At 51.2% G+C, this 18,764-nt stretch overlaps 7 protein-coding genes across 7 annotated transcripts; 4 read left to right on the top strand and 3 right to left on the bottom strand.

Annotated features, from left to right (window-relative positions):
* Window positions 1-209: 209 nt before the first annotated feature.
* Window positions 210-1,969, top strand: FMAN_03505 (uncharacterized protein; the record flags this gene model as incomplete). The annotated part of the gene is made up of 3 exons (XM_041832331.1): window positions 210-236; window positions 684-1,613; window positions 1,664-1,969. The coding sequence occupies 3 exons, from the start codon at window positions 210-212 to the stop codon at window positions 1,967-1,969; spliced, it is 1,263 nt and encodes a 420-aa protein (XP_041682805.1).
* A 487-nt stretch (window positions 1,970-2,456) lies between these two features.
* Window positions 2,457-6,924, bottom strand: FMAN_03504 (related to pre-mRNA 3`-end processing factor CF II; the record flags this gene model as incomplete). The annotated part of the gene is made up of 5 exons (XM_041832329.1): window positions 2,457-2,935; window positions 2,984-4,223; window positions 4,268-4,441; window positions 4,488-4,801; window positions 4,848-6,924. The coding sequence occupies 5 exons, from the start codon at window positions 6,922-6,924 to the stop codon at window positions 2,457-2,459; spliced, it is 4,284 nt and encodes a 1,427-aa protein (XP_041682804.1).
* Window positions 6,925-7,465: 541 nt separating this feature from the next.
* Window positions 7,466-9,253, top strand: FMAN_03503 (putative lysosomal cobalamin transporter; the record flags this gene model as incomplete). Its single annotated transcript, XM_041832328.1, has 1 exon — window positions 7,466-9,253. One exon carries the CDS (start codon window positions 7,466-7,468, stop codon window positions 9,251-9,253), a length of 1,788 nt encoding a protein of 595 aa, XP_041682803.1.
* Window positions 9,254-9,421: 168 nt separating this feature from the next.
* On the bottom strand, window positions 9,422-10,521 carry FMAN_03502 (uncharacterized protein; the record flags this gene model as incomplete). Its single annotated transcript, XM_041832327.1, has 2 exons — window positions 9,422-10,382; window positions 10,433-10,521. The coding sequence occupies 2 exons, from the start codon at window positions 10,519-10,521 to the stop codon at window positions 9,422-9,424; spliced, it is 1,050 nt and encodes a 349-aa protein (XP_041682802.1).
* Window positions 10,522-11,512: 991 nt separating this feature from the next.
* FMAN_03501 (related to alpha-1,3-mannosyltransferases) lies at window positions 11,513-13,048 on the top strand (the record flags this gene model as incomplete). The annotated part of the gene is made up of 1 exon (XM_041832326.1): window positions 11,513-13,048. The coding sequence occupies one exon, from the start codon at window positions 11,513-11,515 to the stop codon at window positions 13,046-13,048; it is 1,536 nt and encodes a 511-aa protein (XP_041682801.1).
* Window positions 13,049-13,477: 429 nt separating this feature from the next.
* FMAN_03500 (uncharacterized protein) lies at window positions 13,478-14,446 on the top strand (the record flags this gene model as incomplete). Its single annotated transcript, XM_041832325.1, has 3 exons — window positions 13,478-13,739; window positions 13,787-13,864; window positions 13,911-14,446. 3 exons carry the CDS (start codon window positions 13,478-13,480, stop codon window positions 14,444-14,446), a joined length of 876 nt encoding a protein of 291 aa, XP_041682800.1.
* Window positions 14,447-14,722: 276 nt separating this feature from the next.
* Window positions 14,723-18,690, bottom strand: FMAN_03499 (related to P. aeruginosa hyuA and hyuB; the record flags this gene model as incomplete). Its single annotated transcript, XM_041832324.1, has 2 exons — window positions 14,723-15,535; window positions 15,583-18,690. 2 exons carry the CDS (start codon window positions 18,688-18,690, stop codon window positions 14,723-14,725), a joined length of 3,921 nt encoding a protein of 1,306 aa, XP_041682799.1.
* Window positions 18,691-18,764: the final 74 nt, after the last annotated feature.

The following is an 18,764-nucleotide window of genomic DNA, read 5'->3' as shown; positions in this document are numbered from 1 at the left end:
TCGCATTAAACTATTGACCAGAAGCCCAAGTCGCAGCCGTCATCTTTCTCGAATACGATCTGCTTGCAAGCGCCGTCGCATCGTTTCTCGCACTCAATCACCGTTGTCGTTACGCCTTGGCCTCTCGACTCAACAAACCCGACGACTCTTTCGCAGGGGACTAAACAATTCCCCAGAACCCATCTCTTCCTTTCAGAGCAGTCGCCACGATGAAGGATCCAAGCGACAAGCAATGGGTAAGTTCTTGGACCCTTACCTGAGCTAGGATACCTAGCTCGTGGATGCCAACGTCCATCATGCCCCAGTCTTTTCCTCTTCCGTTTCTTGGTCAGGGCCCATCACGTTCTGTCCGCTTCTCCCCAACGTCATCCCAAGCCTGCCAATGATGGAACAACGTCAGGGCCCCAGCGAGGACCCTTTATCACTGTATTTGTTGCGTCAATGCAGATCCCTGCATCGGGCTCCAATCTTGACGTTGCTTGGCTGTTTTCTTGGTGTTTGCCAAGTAGACGACTAAGTAACTTTATTCCTACGTAGCTGTACCACAGCCCGCTGTCCACGCAAGCCTGATGACGTTCTAGAGGCAGACCACTTACATAGACACAATATCTTCGCGTAATCACTCACTTCAACCTTTTATTTACCATACTCTTCATCGCAAACATTCTGACTCAATTGCATAGGCCAAGGCTTACATTCTTGACCCATTGAACGATATTGAACCAAATCAAGACACCGGTATCGGCGCATCTCACAATCTTGCTGCTCAGCTTCGAAACATTTCTCTCGAAGGCTCAAGTTCAAACTCGAACTCGAACTCAAACAGAGACCGCTCTCCCGAGAGAAGGCACAGGCACAAATCAAGCCGTTCGACTCAAAGACATCGCCAAGGCAGCTATCCTACCCCGCCAACATCTGCCAGCCCAACCCGCGACAGCTTCCATTCCTCGAACCCTTTCTCCGACGCTGCAGCTGCGCGCCGTCAATCTTCAGCTCCATCAGTGACTGTATCCCCCCCGGATTCTCCCCCAGGTCCATCCGACACTCGTCGTGACCCATTCACTTCCTCTGTCAATCGGTCAGCCAGTGCTAGAGTTCCGCCTCCGCGTAATCGCCCTCAAGTTTCACACAATCGCAGCTTCAGTGCCAGCAATTGTGGAGTTTCACGTCAGCGCTCACTGATCCAACGATACCCAGGCGACATGTCTCACCGACCTCTCGATATCCTTAGAAAGGAGGCTCGCGCAGCCGATCGCGCCCCCCATCTTCGTCGCAAGCAAATGCCCATGACAGACACTATTGATGCTCTGGATACCATTGGCGGGATGTATCATCATGGCGGCCCGTATGACGCCACTCTGGCAAGCCGCAACCGCAACAAGATGTACTCGCCCGTTGCTGCTGTTGAAGACTCGAACCGAGAAGCTCTTCGCGCTACTCCCAGAGAAAACATTCAAGATGCTCTGCTCAGAAAGATGCCGCTACAAGGCACTGCTGATATTCCCAGCGGCGAACGGGACATTAGCGGTAACACCATAAATTACGAAGAGGGTGCTGATCTCATGAGAGAGCCTGACGCTGTTGGTGGCGCATACAAGCGTTGGGATGGCATTGTAAGTGGCATTCTATGATGCGATCATTAAACAGTCGCTAACCTGAACAGCAATACCACCCCGATGACCTCAAGGGCAAAGGCGAGCCCTCTTACACATATGAGAAGGACCTCAAGGAGCAAAAGCGTTTCCGCCGAGGTGAACCCGTCGAGTACGAACTCTCATCAAACATGCGAGGCAGCAAACGCCCACCTTTCAGCCACAACCGAAGCTTCAGCGAGAATCCACGAACAACACCTGAATTCTCAAACGGCACTGACATTCGCCGCAACAACTCGACAGGAAAGCACCGCCTGAGCGACGGTATCCGACGACGTTTCGGCAGCATGCGACGCAAGAAGGTAGAGGTTGAGTAGATACCTCCAACTTTTGTGATTTTGTTTTCTTGTGATTTTAGCTTGGATTGGTACTGGCGTTTTCTTTCTGGGATTTATCTATACGGGAGAAGGCTTTGTACTCTTGGGCGAGTAGTGACGATAAAGATTAGTCAAGACTTGATGAGACAGGCGCTATAGGATATATGCTTTGGTTATGGCCTGTTCAGATTTATGGAAGAAACAGACTCAGACTTGGGAAAACAAAAGTCGTTTACTACTCATTTTCTTTGCTCTTTTCTTTAGGCTTGTAGATGGGTCTCTGCATGTATACAGCTGTGTTTGTACTGCCACTCCTTGAAAAGACACTTTTGACATTCACACACGATTATTTGTGAAGATGCCAGTGAGACTATTGACTGTGATATTCAATACCAATTTCACCGCTTGGAAAGTTATCCTTGCAATACGGTGCATATGCATTTAAGCTATGTATCAACAAACCACCTATAACTCTCGTCCAAGATATCTAGAAATACGACAATCCACTCCAACCCAGAACACCCTCGAGCTCCTCCCTCAACTCCCCAACACCATCATATCCTCCCTTACCCGCAATCTCCGCCCTCTTCGCAGCACTAAGCTCAGCCCACCTCGCCAGAACAGCACCGTCCACAATCGCCCTTCCACCAGCTGCTTCTACGCCTACAGGTCGTATACCATCTGGTAATCGATGCGCTTTGGCGTTCAATCCGCCGTGCGGTGTAAGTGCGGGGAGGAGCTGGTTTGTTACGGAGAGGAGACGACGGTATGTTGTCTCCGGGAGGGGGACGAGTGTTGATAGGTGGCCGGATGAAGAGGCGAGGAGGAGGATGTGAGGAGGGTCCTGGGGGGAGGGGTGGGAGGGTGGTAGGGTTCGTGGGAGGAGGAGTGTTGTTGAGGGGGGGTTGGGGGAGACGGAGAATGAGGTTCTATGGAGGAGGAGATGGCCCTGAAGAGATTTAGGATCTGTAGTTTGTTAGTACTTGATCAGTCTATGTGAAGGAGAGAACTTACGCTCGGGGTTGAAGTCGAGAATATGTAAATCACCATCCGCATCCGCCGCAACAATAGCCAGATCTTCACCATCGGGCAAGAAATCCGCAACCAGAACCGGTAACCGGCCATGGCTCTTACCCAAGACCTTGAAAGTATACGGCTCCTCCGTGTATCCCGCAAACCAAACCCCCTTGAACACGTCAGCCATCAGACACAACCCCGTGCGCGGCAGTTCCCTCGCAGTAGATACGTGACAGCTCATGTCGAGGAACGCAACAGGCAAAAGGGACCCGTCCTCCTTCAGACCGCGCACCATGCACTTTTGCCCCTGCGCGACGAGCATGAGGCCTTGTGTGCCGATCTCTGAAATGGCTGTTACGCCGCCGCGGGGAATGTCTTCGCGCGCGATGGCTTTGAGACGCTTGTTGGTCTCTGGTCTGCCGGGCTCGGGGATGACGGTCACGATGTCAAAGACGTGGACGCGCCCGCGGATGGGGAGGTCTTCACCCTTTGAGACGGCTGTGCCGACTGTGACGAGGAAGCGACGCTCTTTTGTATCTTCTGAGACTTCGAGGTGTAGTGTTTTCATGCACTCGATGGATTCGCAGGATTCAAGCTCGACTTCGTGGATGACGGTCCAGCTGACTGGGCTGATGAGCTTGAGAACGCCGCGGGGCATGGTTGGTGGGAAAGTGAGTGTTTCCTTGGCCCACTCTTTGTGATAGTCGTCGTCCTTGGGGAGTTCAAAGGGCTCGCTTATCATACAGCCTGCGATGTATGCGCCTGTTGGCTGGTGATATGCGATGCCGCGTACATCAGCGCCCAGAGGGACTTTTTTGACTGAGATACCAAGCTCGGTGAAGTTGGTATCTGATGGGAGTTGGGTTACTCGAGCAATGCCCTTGTTATCGGCGTAGATGAAACCACGATCACAGCCTTCTGTGTGGAATGTGCTCATACCGCGAACGCCGATGCCTTGAAGACCGATCACGCGGGGGATGCTCTTGCTGGACTTTATGACGAAACTTGGTGAAGAACCGGGAAGGAAGACGGTGCTGTAGCCGTTGATGTTTGCGCATGGTCGGAGAGGGACGAAGCGTGGTTGTTCGACGTCGTCTTGCTCTGTCTCCACGGGGATAGTGGCTAATGTTGTGTTGGAAGTCTTCTTGAAGGTGAGAGTGGTGGAGAGGCTGGTTTCGCCTTCTCGTATATGGCGAAGAGGTTCATAGATTGTGAGATCGTCGGTTTGGTTGCGGAGCTGGTCATATTAGAGAAGTTTAGTGAGGGCAAAGTGGAACTCACGATGAGGTATGGCGATTGAGATGTAGTGTCGCCAAGATCAGCGACAAGAATCTCGCGGAGGTTCTCTTTTGCTAGACCACGTCGCAATGTGTAGTCTGCTGAAAGGTGAGGGGGTACATAACAGAGACCTTCGGCAACGTAAACGGGCTTGGAGAGGTCGGGGAGCGCATAGACCTGTTCCATTAGTAGCTGATCTCCGAGAAACAGGACTGAAACTTACATGTAGTGCACCAGTCGAACTGAGCAAGAACATCATGATCTTCTCAGTCTCTGCACCCTTGTCGCCGGCACTCGGTTGGAAAGCACCCTTTGTATCCGCATACAGACATCCAGAGTGCCACTTGGTATTCTGCAGAGTAGCATCCATCTTTTCCACTTCCTCCAGCTCATTGTTGCTGTCGATTTGTGCCAACATAAGACTGCTGTCGTCGCGGATGAGTAGGAGGTAAGGATCAGCAATGCTGGCGCTGGTGACTCGAGGTTCAGCACCGGTTTCTTCATCAAGCATCGGCAGGATCTGAGTGAGGCCGAGATCTAGAATTGTCAGTATGTGCGAATGTGATCCAAGCAAGCAACTCACCTCCATCGTAAGATCGAACCTCGGACTTGAGGACTTGGATGATCCTCATCTGCTTGCCCATCGTTCCAGCTTCAACGGTGAATCCAGCCGCTGGGTCAAACTCAGTGTCCTTGAGCGTCTCGAATCCCGCGCCCGTAAGAGCATACACATCTGATGTCTCATAACCGTCGAGATCGACCTTAGCCACGATCATGTACTTGTCATGCTGTCCAAACGTCTCGTACTCGTTGCCCACGCCGACATTTCCACCGAGAGCCTTGGGCATTGGCTTCTTGACAGACATGGTCCAGAAGCCCCTTGCTTCAGGGAATTCGAACCTTCCAATGATCTTGGGCTGAATGTTGCGGTTGAGAAGGGCCAGTGAGCCGGCTTTTCCGCGTCCGACAACGCATGCCAGATGGAGATCCGAAACGACGCCTTGTGACAGAGTCGCTTCTTCACTATCAGGATGGAGCGATATCTTGCCAGCTGTCAAGTCCTTGATCGGAGCGATGCTGAGCAGGGTATCGTGAATGCGGAAGCTCAACTCGCCCGCCTTAGCTCCACCATTGAGAGCCTGAGCCGGTTTCGCGACTGCAGACTCGGTGCCGTACAAATCGTCGTCCTCGTCGTCTTCATCCTCGAGATCCAGATCATCCATTTCTAGCCCAATCTCCGCATCGATGAGTCTCGGTTTTCGTCTCTTCTCTTGTCCCATCTTTCTCGTCCAGCCCAACACCACAGAGTCGCCAACTTCACTACCCACGAAGTACGCATTCTTGCCAAGTTTTGACGCTGTCGATGCCCGGCTCTTGATCAGATTGCCGCCGTTCTCATCTGCGACCATCCTGACGGTAAGACCAGAGACTGTTCTGCCATCAATCTGGAACGTGACTATTCCAATGCGACCATCGTTGAGAACGAGCAAGAGCTCGCCGTTCTCAATTGAAAGTGTCTCGATGACACAGTGCTCCAATCGTAGGTTAAGATCCGCCTGATCTGTCAAGCTGAACGAGGTGATCTGTCGAGCCATTGGGTTCACCGCCACACCATTGGACTTGCCAGACTGATCCACATGGATCAGCTCATTCTCTCCTATCAACAATGAACCGCCAACAGGCGCTGGCAACGGGATAATCCTGAATAAGTCTCGAGGAAGGTCGGTAACTGAAAGAATAGTCGTCGAAGCACGCTGCTGCAAGTCCAATGTGAAGACCTTGTACGTAAGATGATCTCTCTGACCAAGGGAATGAGCTCGCTCTTGGCTAGACGAAAGAATACCAAAGGTTGGTTCTCTATACTCATGCAGAAAAGCGAAGTGCACGGGATGAAGCAGACTTGGATCAAGCAGCGGAAGACGGAGGACAAAAGATGGTGTATACGCTGGTTCTAATGTGTCGCTATCTCCATTGGCGACTGTAGTAGACTCCTTGACGGGTCGTGGCCCATCGAGATCCTCATCCCAATCATCCATCTCCAAGTCTTCTTCCGCTTGTCTGAATGGTAGGATCGCGAGGTTGCGCGAGCCGAACTGGAAGGCAGCGCATCGACTGCCGGGGTCGGTTTCGAGGTAATTGGTGTATTCATCGAAAGAAACCTCCCATGGCGCGCCGTGTAGCTCTTCTTTCTCGTAGTAGTGAATGGAGATGGTCTCGAGGTTGCTCTTCTCAGGATCCCATACCGCCATACATAGCTTGGCGGCTTTGTATGCTATCAGGAGAGCTTCACCTCCACATTTCGAATGCTTCGTCTTGACCTTGGCCAAACCTGTCACGGTGCCGGATAGTGGAAGCTCCGCGACGAGAACTAGCTTCGTGAGGTTCGTGCGGTCGGTTCGAACAAGCATTGTCTCGCCGCCAAGGAACGAAGACTCAAGCCCATCATCATCGTTCGCGCGGTGATCAAATTCGGGTTCAGGTTTTGCTGTCTGGGCAGGTTGGTTCTCGGGATCGAATTCGGCGGAGATGGCCTTTGTTTTAAAGATTTGGAGTAGGGAACCTTTTGCGACAACGAGATTGGTAGCTGTAGCTGAAGTGAGAGAGACAGTCAAGGAGTGTGTGACGGCTGAGGGAGCCGCAAGCTCGGTGTAGGCCTGCATTTCAGCGAGACCATTCTTTTGTGACCGACAAATTGGCTGTTTTGCTGTGGTCGTTCAAGTCGTTCGCGATGTTGCTTTATTGAATGTTTGGCCCAAAAGAGTAGAGCTCAAAGCTCCCAACGGATAATTGGCCTCCGTCTTCCGGATCGCCCTGGCCAATCGATAACGGTTAGTTGATGTTCCAGGGGTGAGGCAGAGCATCTCCACTTAGCACAAACGCTAGCGTATACATTGCGTCACGAAAACACCAGCAGCTTCAAGCTTGAGCTTGACCATTTCTGATCGAAGCCACTGAATCTTGTTTTCCTGCGAAACTTCCCTTTCTCTGATTGATCAAAGTTAATCACGCTGCTACACAGATCGACTCGTTAGCGACGTCACCCTTGGTTTGGGATTGATTGATCTCCCTTCAAAATCCCCGAGATCTGCTACTTTAAAAAGAAAAACATCCCCAAGCCACGTCGCGACCCAGTCTAGCGGATTCCCTTCGACTTGCTTGTTGATCATCATTTACAACAACAGTCTTTCAAATTAATCCAATATGGCCCACGCAGGCCTCGTCCAGACCAGTTTGATCTGGGTCGCTTATGCTGTTGCTGTCGTTCTCTGTTTCGCAGCTGCTATCATCACAACGTTTACCTGGCAAACGCCCCGCGAACGTTCCGCCGTCGTCAGCATCGTCGCCATCGTCAGCTTGACTTCTCTACTCGCTACGGTTCTACTACTGCCTGTCGATATTGCTCTCGTCTCTGCGACTGCTTCTGCAACACTGGGCGCGAAGAAGGACTGGGCTACTCCCGAACGCATCGACAGTATCCTCTACACTCTCAAGGTCGTCTACTACAGCTTGTACAGCTTCGATGCTCTCCTCTGTTTGATCGTTATCCCCTTCGCCTACTTCTGGCATGAGGAGTACGATGAAATTGAGGTTGAGGAGGAAGGCCGAACCTTGAGCAGCCGCTTCTTGGCCGCTGCCAAGTACACACTCTTCTTCGTCGCATTCGTCGTCGTTTTGTTCTTACTCGGTTTCTTCGTCCCCGCCGCCGGCGACAGCTCGGAGTCGCACTGGGATCTCGACTATTTCAAGAAGCTCGTTGCTCAGAACCATGGTGAAAAGGCGTTGACTTTTGCACTGGGTCTTCTGCTCACTCTTGGCACACTGCTCTACGTCGTTTACACCGGCGCTGGCCTTGCCCTTCTTCCCATCTCGTTCATCAAGGCAGCTCCATCGATCTCGGCCCCTCAGCTCCATCAGAATACTGCTTCTCAGCTTGAACAGAACCGCGAACGCCAGCGACAGATCGAGATGCGCAATGCTGGTCGACAAGAGGGCATGTCTCGAAAGGACCAGCGAGAGCTCGATGCTCTTGTTAGAGAGGAACAAACTCTTGTCCGACGTGAGAGACTTGCCGCTGAAGCTCAGGGCGAAGGTCGCAGCAGAATCTACCAAGCCTGGCTCAAGGTCTGCGCTGTCTTCCGCCCCATCAAGCTCCTCGGTGGAATCTTCCTCCTCCTTCTATCCCTCGTCATCTTCGTGTCGATGCTCATCACTGGCATTGACAAGGCCAAGAACTCGGTTTGCAAGGAAAAGTGCGGTTATATCCTTGGCCAGATCCACGTGTTCCAACCCATGAACTTCATCTTCGTCAAGTCCGCCAAGGCCTTCCCCGTCGACTACATCCTCATGGCTCTTCTGGTGCTCTTCTTCTTCAGCAGCTCCATCTCTGGCATTGCCACCGTGGGCATTCGCTTCCTCTGGGTCCGCATCTTCCAGATCCGCAAGGGTAGAACTGCTCCCCAGGCCCTCCTCATTGCGACTGTCATGTTGGGTCTGATAATTTTGGCCACCAACTACGGTATCGCTATGTTGGTTGCTCCACAGTACTCTACCTACGGCACCCAGACATTCTGCGCCAACGAGCCTAAACATCCTGGAGATCAGCCAGACTGCCGAGACCACAAGGACATGATCCATGCTTGCTCCGAAGCGCTCAAGTACAAGCACGCTAAGGACGTCTGCACACCGTCGGTCATGTCAACATTCCTCAACCGCATCACAATCACATGGCCCTTCTTCGGTCTTATCGACTTCTGGGCCCAATTCGCTTTCCTCGGTGTTTTCCTCATCGTCTTCGTCACAGCTCTCTTCCGCACCCCCAAGCTCAACCTCTCTCAGATCGACGAAGAAGCCGAGGCCGACGAGGAAGAGAGTCTCCTCGCTTCAACTGGCCGACGATTCGGCGCGACATGGCAGGATGTGCGAGGAAAGGCCAGCAACTCAGGAAACGAATCTGCCACCAACGGCAACGGTTCCCAGTCTGCTGCTTGAAGTTCACGCATAAAATAGTATGAGTTAGTTCAGATTGATGCAGGCATCTTTTTATTTGGCACGGCAACACGGTGGTTCGGAGTTTAGTTTCGCAATATTTGGGTATCTGTTTATAGCACGCAAGGAATGGCAAATGGTAGTGAAGTCTCGCTTGAAATTGAAATGGTTTTATGCTCCTAACGCTACCTTCTTCTTCTTTTCCTTCTCCTTTTTATCCTTGGTGAACTGTACAGCCTTGTGACTCCTCTCATCGAACCCAGCTTGTGGTCCCCGATGCATCTCGTACCAACAACGTGTACAGTAAACGTCGTCGTCACAGCCAGGACATCGCACCGTTGCGTCTTCCAAACAAACGGTACACCAACTTTCCACGTCGTCGTCGGTGTAGTTCGTCCGTGAAGTTAGACGATTCACCGGCTGACCTGAAGGTTTAGATGTTGGTACGGACGGAAGGGCGAGGGAATCTTGATCTGGAGATGGTGCGCGTAGAGCAGCGAGACGGGCGGTTATATCATCTATGTCTACACTCCCAGCCCGATTTGAAGAGGGGATGTCGGCGAGGTCGGAGGGAACGTCTGGAAGAGCGATATCTTCTGTTTTAGACGTAGTTTGTTCAGGTTCGGACTCAGATTCTGAATCGGGGGTTTTGGTCTTTGCGAGGGCTGCTTCGACTTCTGCCTCGTCGCGGAAGCGGGCGATGACTTCATCGACATCTTTATTCATGGCCTCACCATCTGAATCATCTGAATCGCCTTCCTTCTTATCCTTGTCGTCTTCTGTGTCTTTTGGTATTGAGTCTGCGAGCTGTTCTAGAAGTGCTTTGACCTGTGCGTCGTCTGGTTCGGGCTTAAAGCCTTCTTCAGGTTGTACGTCGCCTAGTAGCTCCTCTAGGGTTTGATCGTCTGTTTGGAAGATGGAGTCGTCTTCTTCATCTTCGAGTTTGTGAGATTCCTTCTTTGGAGTATTTTCTGACTGGGGTGTTGGCTTTGATGGTGGTTGGGTTGTCTTTGGTGCTGTCGCTGGTGCCGGTGAAGGTTCATCGCCACGGTCTCGCAGAGACTTGAGACGAGCGGCCAGTGTATCATCTCGAGTAGGCGCCTTTTTGCGCTCAATGAGATCAACTTTGATCCTACGACCATATTAGCTGACAGATCTGACTGAGGCCTGTAGGCGATGTACTCTGTTGATACTGGCTTGTCTTGACCTGCGCTGTTGCCTCTAAGGGCATTTAGACGATCAAGCAGGGACTTGTCGAGATCTTTAGACATAGCTTGCAAGTTCGGCAGGGCTGAGAGCGAGTTCGTATGATGAGTGAGGTTGTTGATGAGATGTTATGATGAAGCGAAGTGAGCTTCAGATGAGGATGGCGGGGGCGGGGTTGTTTGTGCCCAGGCTTGGCTGAGGAGTCAATTTGAGGCTCAAACTCTGGGCGTTATTCAATGGCCATACACGTCACGATCTCTTCATTAAGCGAAAAAGAGCGGACTTGATCAAACATTCAGCCCTATCGCTTACCTTGGTGTCATAAAAGGACGGCATTCACCTTATCGTAGTGTATGTGTGTGACGGCGACAAACATCCCTGCTCTCCACTGCAAACATCACATCACATCACATCATATTCAGGCAATGCATTTTCATGGTTGAAGTGCCTCGATGAGGCAAGAGAATACTGCACAGTTGATTATATTCCCTGCCGCGTCAATTGCGCTGGAATAGAACTTGCATTGGGTTCCAGTCACTCTAGGAATGGAGTTCATCCTGAAGGATTGTGGTGCCTCAAATACGAGATGGCTTAGATGAAGATCACCCGTTCACTGACGACATGCCTACGACCAGTCAACTAACAAGGCAATTGAATGCCTCAACTATTCGACTTGTCATCATGAAACATCATGGCCTTGATATTATATTCAATTGCCGATACCCCTAATCTAATCGTTATCTAAACGCACGTCGACATGCACACGCGTCGCAGCCAAGACTTACGCATGCTCGGAACGTGGGCGGCGCCAAAGTTTAAGCCTCTGCCGTGCATGCATCAGCTATTTTTGCCCATCAGTGATTCAGTGCCTTGAATTAGCGGCCTGCGAAATGGGTCCATGCAGCTGAGAATGCAGAAATCCATGTCTCGGATCCCTTGGATTCGATAAGCGCTAGAGAATGTTGATTCCAAGGTGACGTGGAAACATAAACCAGCCCTGTCTTGCTCTTTTCTTATCTTTTCTTTTGCTGTAATGTTGCTATTCACTCCTTCACAATGCTTGCTATGCCGTCGTTGCGTCTGAGCGCAAGGTCAATACAGATCACAGCAGCTATTGCGTCGATATGGCTCTTCGTCGGCGTTCTTTATCACTACCGCGATGTTTCTTTTTACACACCAAGCAATAATTTTCAGAGCACTACGAAAGCAAGTTCGAATTCGCGCGGTGTTGAATCGATAAAGCTTGGCGCACGATATTTTCTCGATTATCCCTTAAAGGACGAACCGAAGGCGATTTTTGGACAACTTGGACAACGGACAGAATTGCTGCGATCTTGGATTGAGGAATTGGAAGGGCGAGACGACAGTCAAGAGACAGCGGAACTTGTTGCGCAAATTGTGGAACAGCAGTTTCCATGGCTCAATTCGAAGCAGGGTGTTTCGCCGCCTCTCGTCGATATCTACGATCGTCTTGGTCTTTCGTACAGCAGCAAAAGTGTGAAGGCCGATAAAGCACCAGCTGGAATCGTTATCCCGACGGGCGAAAAAACACTCCGATTCGCATGCCATCTCATCGCAGCATTGACGCGCGTCCACAAGACCACCCTACCAATTCAAGTTGTATACGCAGGAGATGATGATTTATCCGCCGCTGGACGAAAAAAGATACAACAAGCTGCTGATGGAGTCAAGATCGAAATGCTCGATGTTCTCACTGTTTTCGACGACAGTACATTGAAGCTTGCTGATGGAGGCTGGGCGATAAAACCGTTTGCTGCATTGGCGAGTCGCTTTGAGCAGGTCATTCTGCTCGATGCAGACGCAGTTTTCTTCCAGGATCCTCGACGTCTTCTTCGTCAAGATCGATTTAAAGAGACGGGTGTACTGCTCTTTCATGATCGATTGCTCTGGAAGAATGGGTTTGCAGATCGTCAGGATTGGTGGCATGATCAGATCAAGCACCCCAGCACAGAGACAGAAAAGTCCCTTGTTTGGACGGAACGATACTCTGAAGAGGGTGACTCTGGGATTGTTGTCGTTGACAAGTCCAGACTTGACGTTCTGCTTGCTCTCCTCCACATTGGCTGGCAGAATTCGGAGCGGGTTCGTAATGAGGTTACCTACAAGATCACATATGGGGATAAAGAGAGTTGGTGGATCGGTTTCGAAGCCACAGGATCCAAGTATGCCTTCTCACCTCATTACGGCGGTATTGTCGGGTGGCTAGGACCCACGAAAGCCGAACTCGACGCAGCAAAGAAGGCAAAAGAAGAGAAGAAGAAGGAGGAGAAAAAGCGCGAGGACAAAGAAGAAGTCCGCGTCTGCAGCTTCGTCATCGCACACGTCGACCAGAACGAGAAACTCCTCTGGTACAACGGCGGCTTACTTAAGAACAAGGCCGTCAACCAAACAGAATTCGAAGTCCCGACACATTGGATGATTGACCAAACATGGCACAAGGGCGGAAGCAAGCAAGCCATGAGTTGCATGGTCGGCACGAAAGCGAGTGCCTTGACAAGCGGAGAGAAGGATGTTTTAGCAAAGTCTATACAAGCAGCGAAGGACATGGATGAAAAGTTACATCTGGTCTGATAAGGACAGACTTGTATTATGTATGTATGTGTAATATAGAGCATCGAACAAGGATAATGTTTTGTACAAGAACGGGAGTCGGAGGTCGGAACCGCGAGATGATCGACATGAAGGATTACGGTCCCTTGTAAATCTGCAACGGATAATTCCTGAAACGCGTGTTCACGGTAAAAGACCGTTGAGAGATTCCGGACCCGGCCCATGTCTTCGGCGCCGTTTCATAGCGTTCGGGACCGTCTCACGCCACCGCGCGCCGGACATGTACGAATGTCCGTATAGAAGACCGTAAGACCGTGAGGAAGAAAATGAGTATAAAAGGGCAAAACACGTCACACAAACACAATCAAGTTAGTTGTAACACAATCCAATCAATTCTTCGATTTAATTTCTCAGCAATCAATTCTTTTGTTCAATCCATTCCAGAGCAAAATGGCACTTCGCTTACCCCTTCGAACCCGCCCTGCGCCGCTCATTGCAGGACTAACTGTTGGAGCAATTGGTATTGCAGTCTGTTCGAAAATGATGTTTGGAACAGCTTCGGCGGAATCTCGTGAAGCGCAGAAGATTTTGAAGGGGGGCTTTGCCGCGGTTAAGCTGCCGTTGCATAGTTCGGAGGATGAGACGCATGATACCAAGAGGTTGAGGTTCAAGCTGCCTCAAGAGACTGCTGTTTCTGGACTCTCACTTACTTGTGAGTTTACTACGCAGGGTATGCGAATCGCTGCTTACTGAGTATAGCCGCTCTGTTGACGTTTACATGGCCTGAGGGATCTTGGCTACCTACGCCGAGACCTTATTCTCCCATTTCACCATCTGGTTAGTCACCTATCTATAGACCCAAAGGGATTACTAACTTGGGTAGACGAACCCGGCTATGTAGAACTCATGGTCAAGAAATATCCCAACGGCAAAGGAAGCGGCTATCTCCACTCCCTCAAACCAGGCGACAAGCTCTTCATCCTCACCACCCTCCCCGGCTACAAATGGAAGCCCAACACCTTCTCGCACATAACCCTCATCGCTGGCGGCTGCGGCATAACACCGATCTACCAACTCGCCCAAGGAATCCTCCGCAATCCCGAAGACAAAACTCGCATGACTCTTGTGTTTGGCGCAAACACGGATGAGGATGTTCTGCTGAAGAAGGAGCTCGATGGTTTTGCGAAAGAGTTTCCGGAGAGGTTTAGTGTCAAGTACACGGTTAGTAGACCGAGCGAGGGATCGGTGATGAGGAAGGGGAGGGTTGATAGGGAGCTTTTGGAGGAGGTTGTGCCGAAGGGGACGGAGAAGGTTTTTGTTTGTGGACCGCCGGCTATGGAGGAGGCGCTTGTTGGGAAGAGGGGAGGGGGTGTTTTGGGGGAGTTGGGTATTGAGAAGGGAAAGATTCATAAGTTTTAAAAAGGTGGTGTAGAGGAGAGAATATGGCTGGTGAAGACTGGCTGGGGTTGGGGAGATGAACAGTTATCCCACTCTGATCAAGGTGTATATTAGCAGTTACAATGCATTGCACAAGCATTTCTCATCTTTTTATTAGGACTTGAAAGACCAGTTCTTGGAGATATGTGATGGAAGTCCAAGCGAATGGGAACCCGTGATGGTTCAAGGTCAAACAGAGGCAACGATCAGTATGGTATGGTAAATATGCAATTGCTAACGCCAGTTTCACAGAACTACCTAGTTTCCAGTAGCGATACTATGTCTAACTCCCAAGCTACCATTCGTCAGAAGCGATCTCGAATCCCTCTCCGGCACAGCAACATCATCCTTTGTCTCCAAAGTCGACCCATAGCCTCCACCACCAGGCGTCAGAATAATAATCCTATCTCCCGCCGCAAAATGCGACGTCTTTCTCGGCCCAAGCGAAACCTGTCTCATAGCTCCCGTAATAGGATCTTTCCTCACCCAAATATTCTGCCCCCTCTGTCCCTCCTCTCCACCCTCGAGACCATAAGGCGCCGTGACTCGTCGATCCGTAAGAACGGATACCTGCAGAGGCATGCGGAACTCCATCTCGCGAACACAACCATCACCACCTCTCCACTTTCCAGCACCGCCACTACCCTTCCTGATAGAGAACTCATGGAGAATAACAGGATATCTCTTCTCCAAGATCTCTGGATCCGTGATCCTCGTGTTCGTCATGTGCGTATGAACAGCACTGGCGCCATGCCAACCAAGGCCAGCACCTGCACCTCCACAGATGGTCTCGTAGTATCCGAAGCCCTTGGTGACTTCACCGGTGACGGGATCTGTACCGCCGCACCCGAAGCTGAGGTTGTTCATGGTTCCTTGGGATGCGGCTGCGGCGTTGAAGGCGCGGAGGACGAGATCGGCGATCTTTTGGGATGTTTCGGTGGTGCAGCCGACGGTGGCGGCGGTGGGAGAGGGGGAGAGGATGGTGTTGTCGGGGCAGATTACTTTGATGGGCTTAAGGCAGCCTTGGTTGAGGGGGATGTCGCCTTTGGAGATCATGGAGCGGAGGCAGTACTTTGAAGATGTCAGTGAAGGTCAATACTATGAGACTGTAAACTTACCATGATGACAGAATATGAGCATGTCGGTGGCGCATTGAGATTACCAGAGTGTTCGGGCCCGGTTCCTGTAAAGTCGAAAACAGCATCTCCCGTATCTTTGTCGATGGTAACCTTGAGCTTGAATGGGATACCATCGTCGTTATACTCTGTCGCTTCAAGAACACCGCCCTCGTGCTTCGCAGCAAATTGCTTCAGAAGATCGCGCACAGACTGAGCAGCATTGTCCTGAATAGCATGCATGTACAGCTGAACAACAGGCCAAGTAAACTCCTTAATCAGCGCTCTGATTAACTCAATGCCCTTTTGGTTAGAAGCAACAGCAGCCTTGAGATCAGCGATGTTCTCCGTCAGAGTACGTGTACCGCTACACCCAGGAAACGAAGCGGGCTCGTCGTAGAGACGTTTGATCAAACCAGCTTCATCAAAGGTACCCTCGTTGATCATCTTGAACGACTCGATAGCGGCACCTTCTTGCCAGAGTTCAGTGGAGTTGGGAGGCATCGAGCCAGGAACGATACCGCCAATGTCTGCGTGATGACCACGGTTGGCGACGAAGAAGATGATCTCTTTGGGGTTCTCTTCATCATCGAACACGGGCGTGATGGTGGTGATGTCGGGGAGATGAGTCCCACCAGCTTGAGGGTGGTTGCTGATGATGACATCGCCAGGCTTCAATTCACCAGCCTTGTATCGTTGAGCCTGGTAGGCGATGGCTGTGCTCATTGAGCCAAGATGACTGGGAACATGAGGGGCGTTGGCGACAAGACCTCCATCAGAGGAGAAGATAGCGCAAGAGTAATCCAATCTCTCCTTGATGTTGACAGAGATAGAGGTCTTCTCCATGGTATGGCCCATCTGCTCAGCGACAGTCATGAAGCGATGTCCGAAAACACTGAGTGTAACTGGATCAACAGTCTCGGTCGCAACATTCTGCTTCTCAGCCTTGTCAACCTCAAGGATAACATGCTCAGGAAGAATGACACCCTTGCTGAGATGATCTACCACGATTGTTTGGGTCTTGTCGATGATCATCGCAGGACCGGTGATGTGAACACCAGGAGACATGGACTTGAGCTCATAAACGGGAGTTTCAGTCCAGCCGTGATTCTCAAAGAAGATCTTACGGGAGAAGATTGGCGTAGGGACGGGAGTCAGACCATCGGACTGGTATTTCTTGAGCTCTTCAAAGGGGCTCGAGATGTTGAGAACGCGAGACTTGCCGATACTTCGAACTCGAACATCATCGATCAGAATGTTGCGCGACTGAGAGAAGCCGAACTCTTGAGTATGTCTAGAAGTAAAAGCAACGCCTGCATCTCCTACATTCTCTGATACAGGGATCATAAGAGAGGTATCGCTTCCCTGGTAGCGCATGTTGAGGAAGTACTCATGCTCAGTAGTCTTAGCATCAAAGCCTTGAGACTCAAGACCCTGGGCACCCTTGAAAGAGAGGGACTCAAGACGAGCTTTGATCTCAGGGACGACTTCTTTGGAGAAGGTGATGGCGGAAGGTTCTTGGTTCTCGACAACGACATCGGCGAGAGCCATACCATAGGCGGACAGGATACTGGAGTAGCATGGGATGATGGCGCGCTTGATACCGAGATCTCGAGCGATGAAGACAGCGTGTTGGCCGCCTGCACCGCCGAAAGAACCCAGATTGTGGCTCGAAGCTCCGTATCCACGACCTTCGCTGAGTGTTCGAATAGGTCGAGTCATTGTCGCATTTGCAATGGCAAGAAAACCCAGTGCTAGAGTTTCAGGTGTGAATGGCTCGCCGCCCTCCTTCTCCTTGTTGACGATCTCTGTAAGAGCAGCGAACTTGTCTCTGACAACATCGCGGTCAAGTCGGCGAGGGAAAAAGTCGGGAATAATTCGACCAAGAAGGAAATTGGCGTCCGTCACAGTCAAAGGACCGCCTCTGCCGTAACATGCAGGACCAGGGTTGGCGCCAGCACTGCTGGGACCGACCTTGAGCAGTCCGTTCTCCCAGGACAGGATCGAGCCACCACCTGCAGCGACGGTGTTGATGTCTAATTGTGGAGTCTGGATGGTCACTTCGGCCAGAGTGTTCTCAAAGATATGCTCCAAAGCACCCGAGTATCTCGCGACATCTGTGCTGGTACCGCCCATATCAAAGCCCAACACAGGCGTTCCATCAGCATCGTCGTAGCATGTCCTCGATAGACCGACGACACCTCCAGCAGGACCACTGAGGACACCCCTCAAGCCAGTGAACTTAGACCAGCTGGTCAAGCCGCCGTCAGATTGACAGATGAGGAGCTTGTTTGCACTCTCGTCTTCCAACTGACCCTTGAAGTTCTTGCGGAAGCCATCCAGGTAGGCGAACGTCATTGGGGTAAGGTATGCGTCTGCGACGGCCGATTGACTGCGCGGCACGTACTTGGCCATGGACTGCAGGACCGAAGAAGCGGAGACTTTGAAGCCCATTTCTTCAGCGAGTTTTGTTACTTGTAGTTCGTGGTCGGGGTATGTGTATGAGTGCATAAGACCGATTGCAAGGTTCTTGAAGCCTTGGGCTTTAAGTTCTTCAAGATCCGCGCGCACGGCATCAAGATCTGGTTTCTTCATGATCCTGACAACTTCTCCAGTCTGACCAACGACCAGTGCTGGATCTGAGGAGACGTCGATTGGACCATCTGAAGGAGCTTCGCTCGCGCCTTCAATAGTGATTCGTTCATCAATCTCCACGACAGTTTCGTAAAGTTGCTTCAAGCGACGGACCGAAAGATCAAAAAGATCAGGTCTCGCCTGGTTTCCGATGAGAAGAACATCTCGGAATCCCTTTGTTGCAAGGAACGCTACGCGATCACCCTTTCGTTCGAGGAGGGCATTGGTAGCCACTGTGGTTCCCATGCGAATGGACTCAATCGGCGCAAGGTCTAGTAATGAGCCCTTGGGTATTATTGTGTCTAGGGCGATCTCTAAGATCTGGCGAATGCATTCTGTGGGAGCATCGTCGTACTCGTCAGGACATACTGAGAGGATCTTGAAGACGATGTGCTCTTGTTGACCGGGGACTTCGGCCCAAGCGTCTGTGAAGGTGCCACCACGGTCGATGGCGATGCGGATGCCTTGAGATGACATTGTGATAATGAGGATGATGTCTAGGGAGGATATAGAGTGTGAGTGATGAGAGAGAGATTGAGATGAGGATGATT

This window comes from Fusarium mangiferae (assembly GCF_900044065.1).
Source record: "Fusarium mangiferae strain MRC7560 genome assembly, contig: FMAN_scaffold006, whole genome shotgun sequence".
NCBI lineage: Eukaryota > Fungi > Ascomycota > Sordariomycetes > Hypocreales > Nectriaceae > Fusarium > Fusarium mangiferae.
The sequence above is the reverse complement of the archived record's forward strand: the minus strand, read 5'-3'. Positions and strand labels throughout refer to the sequence as shown.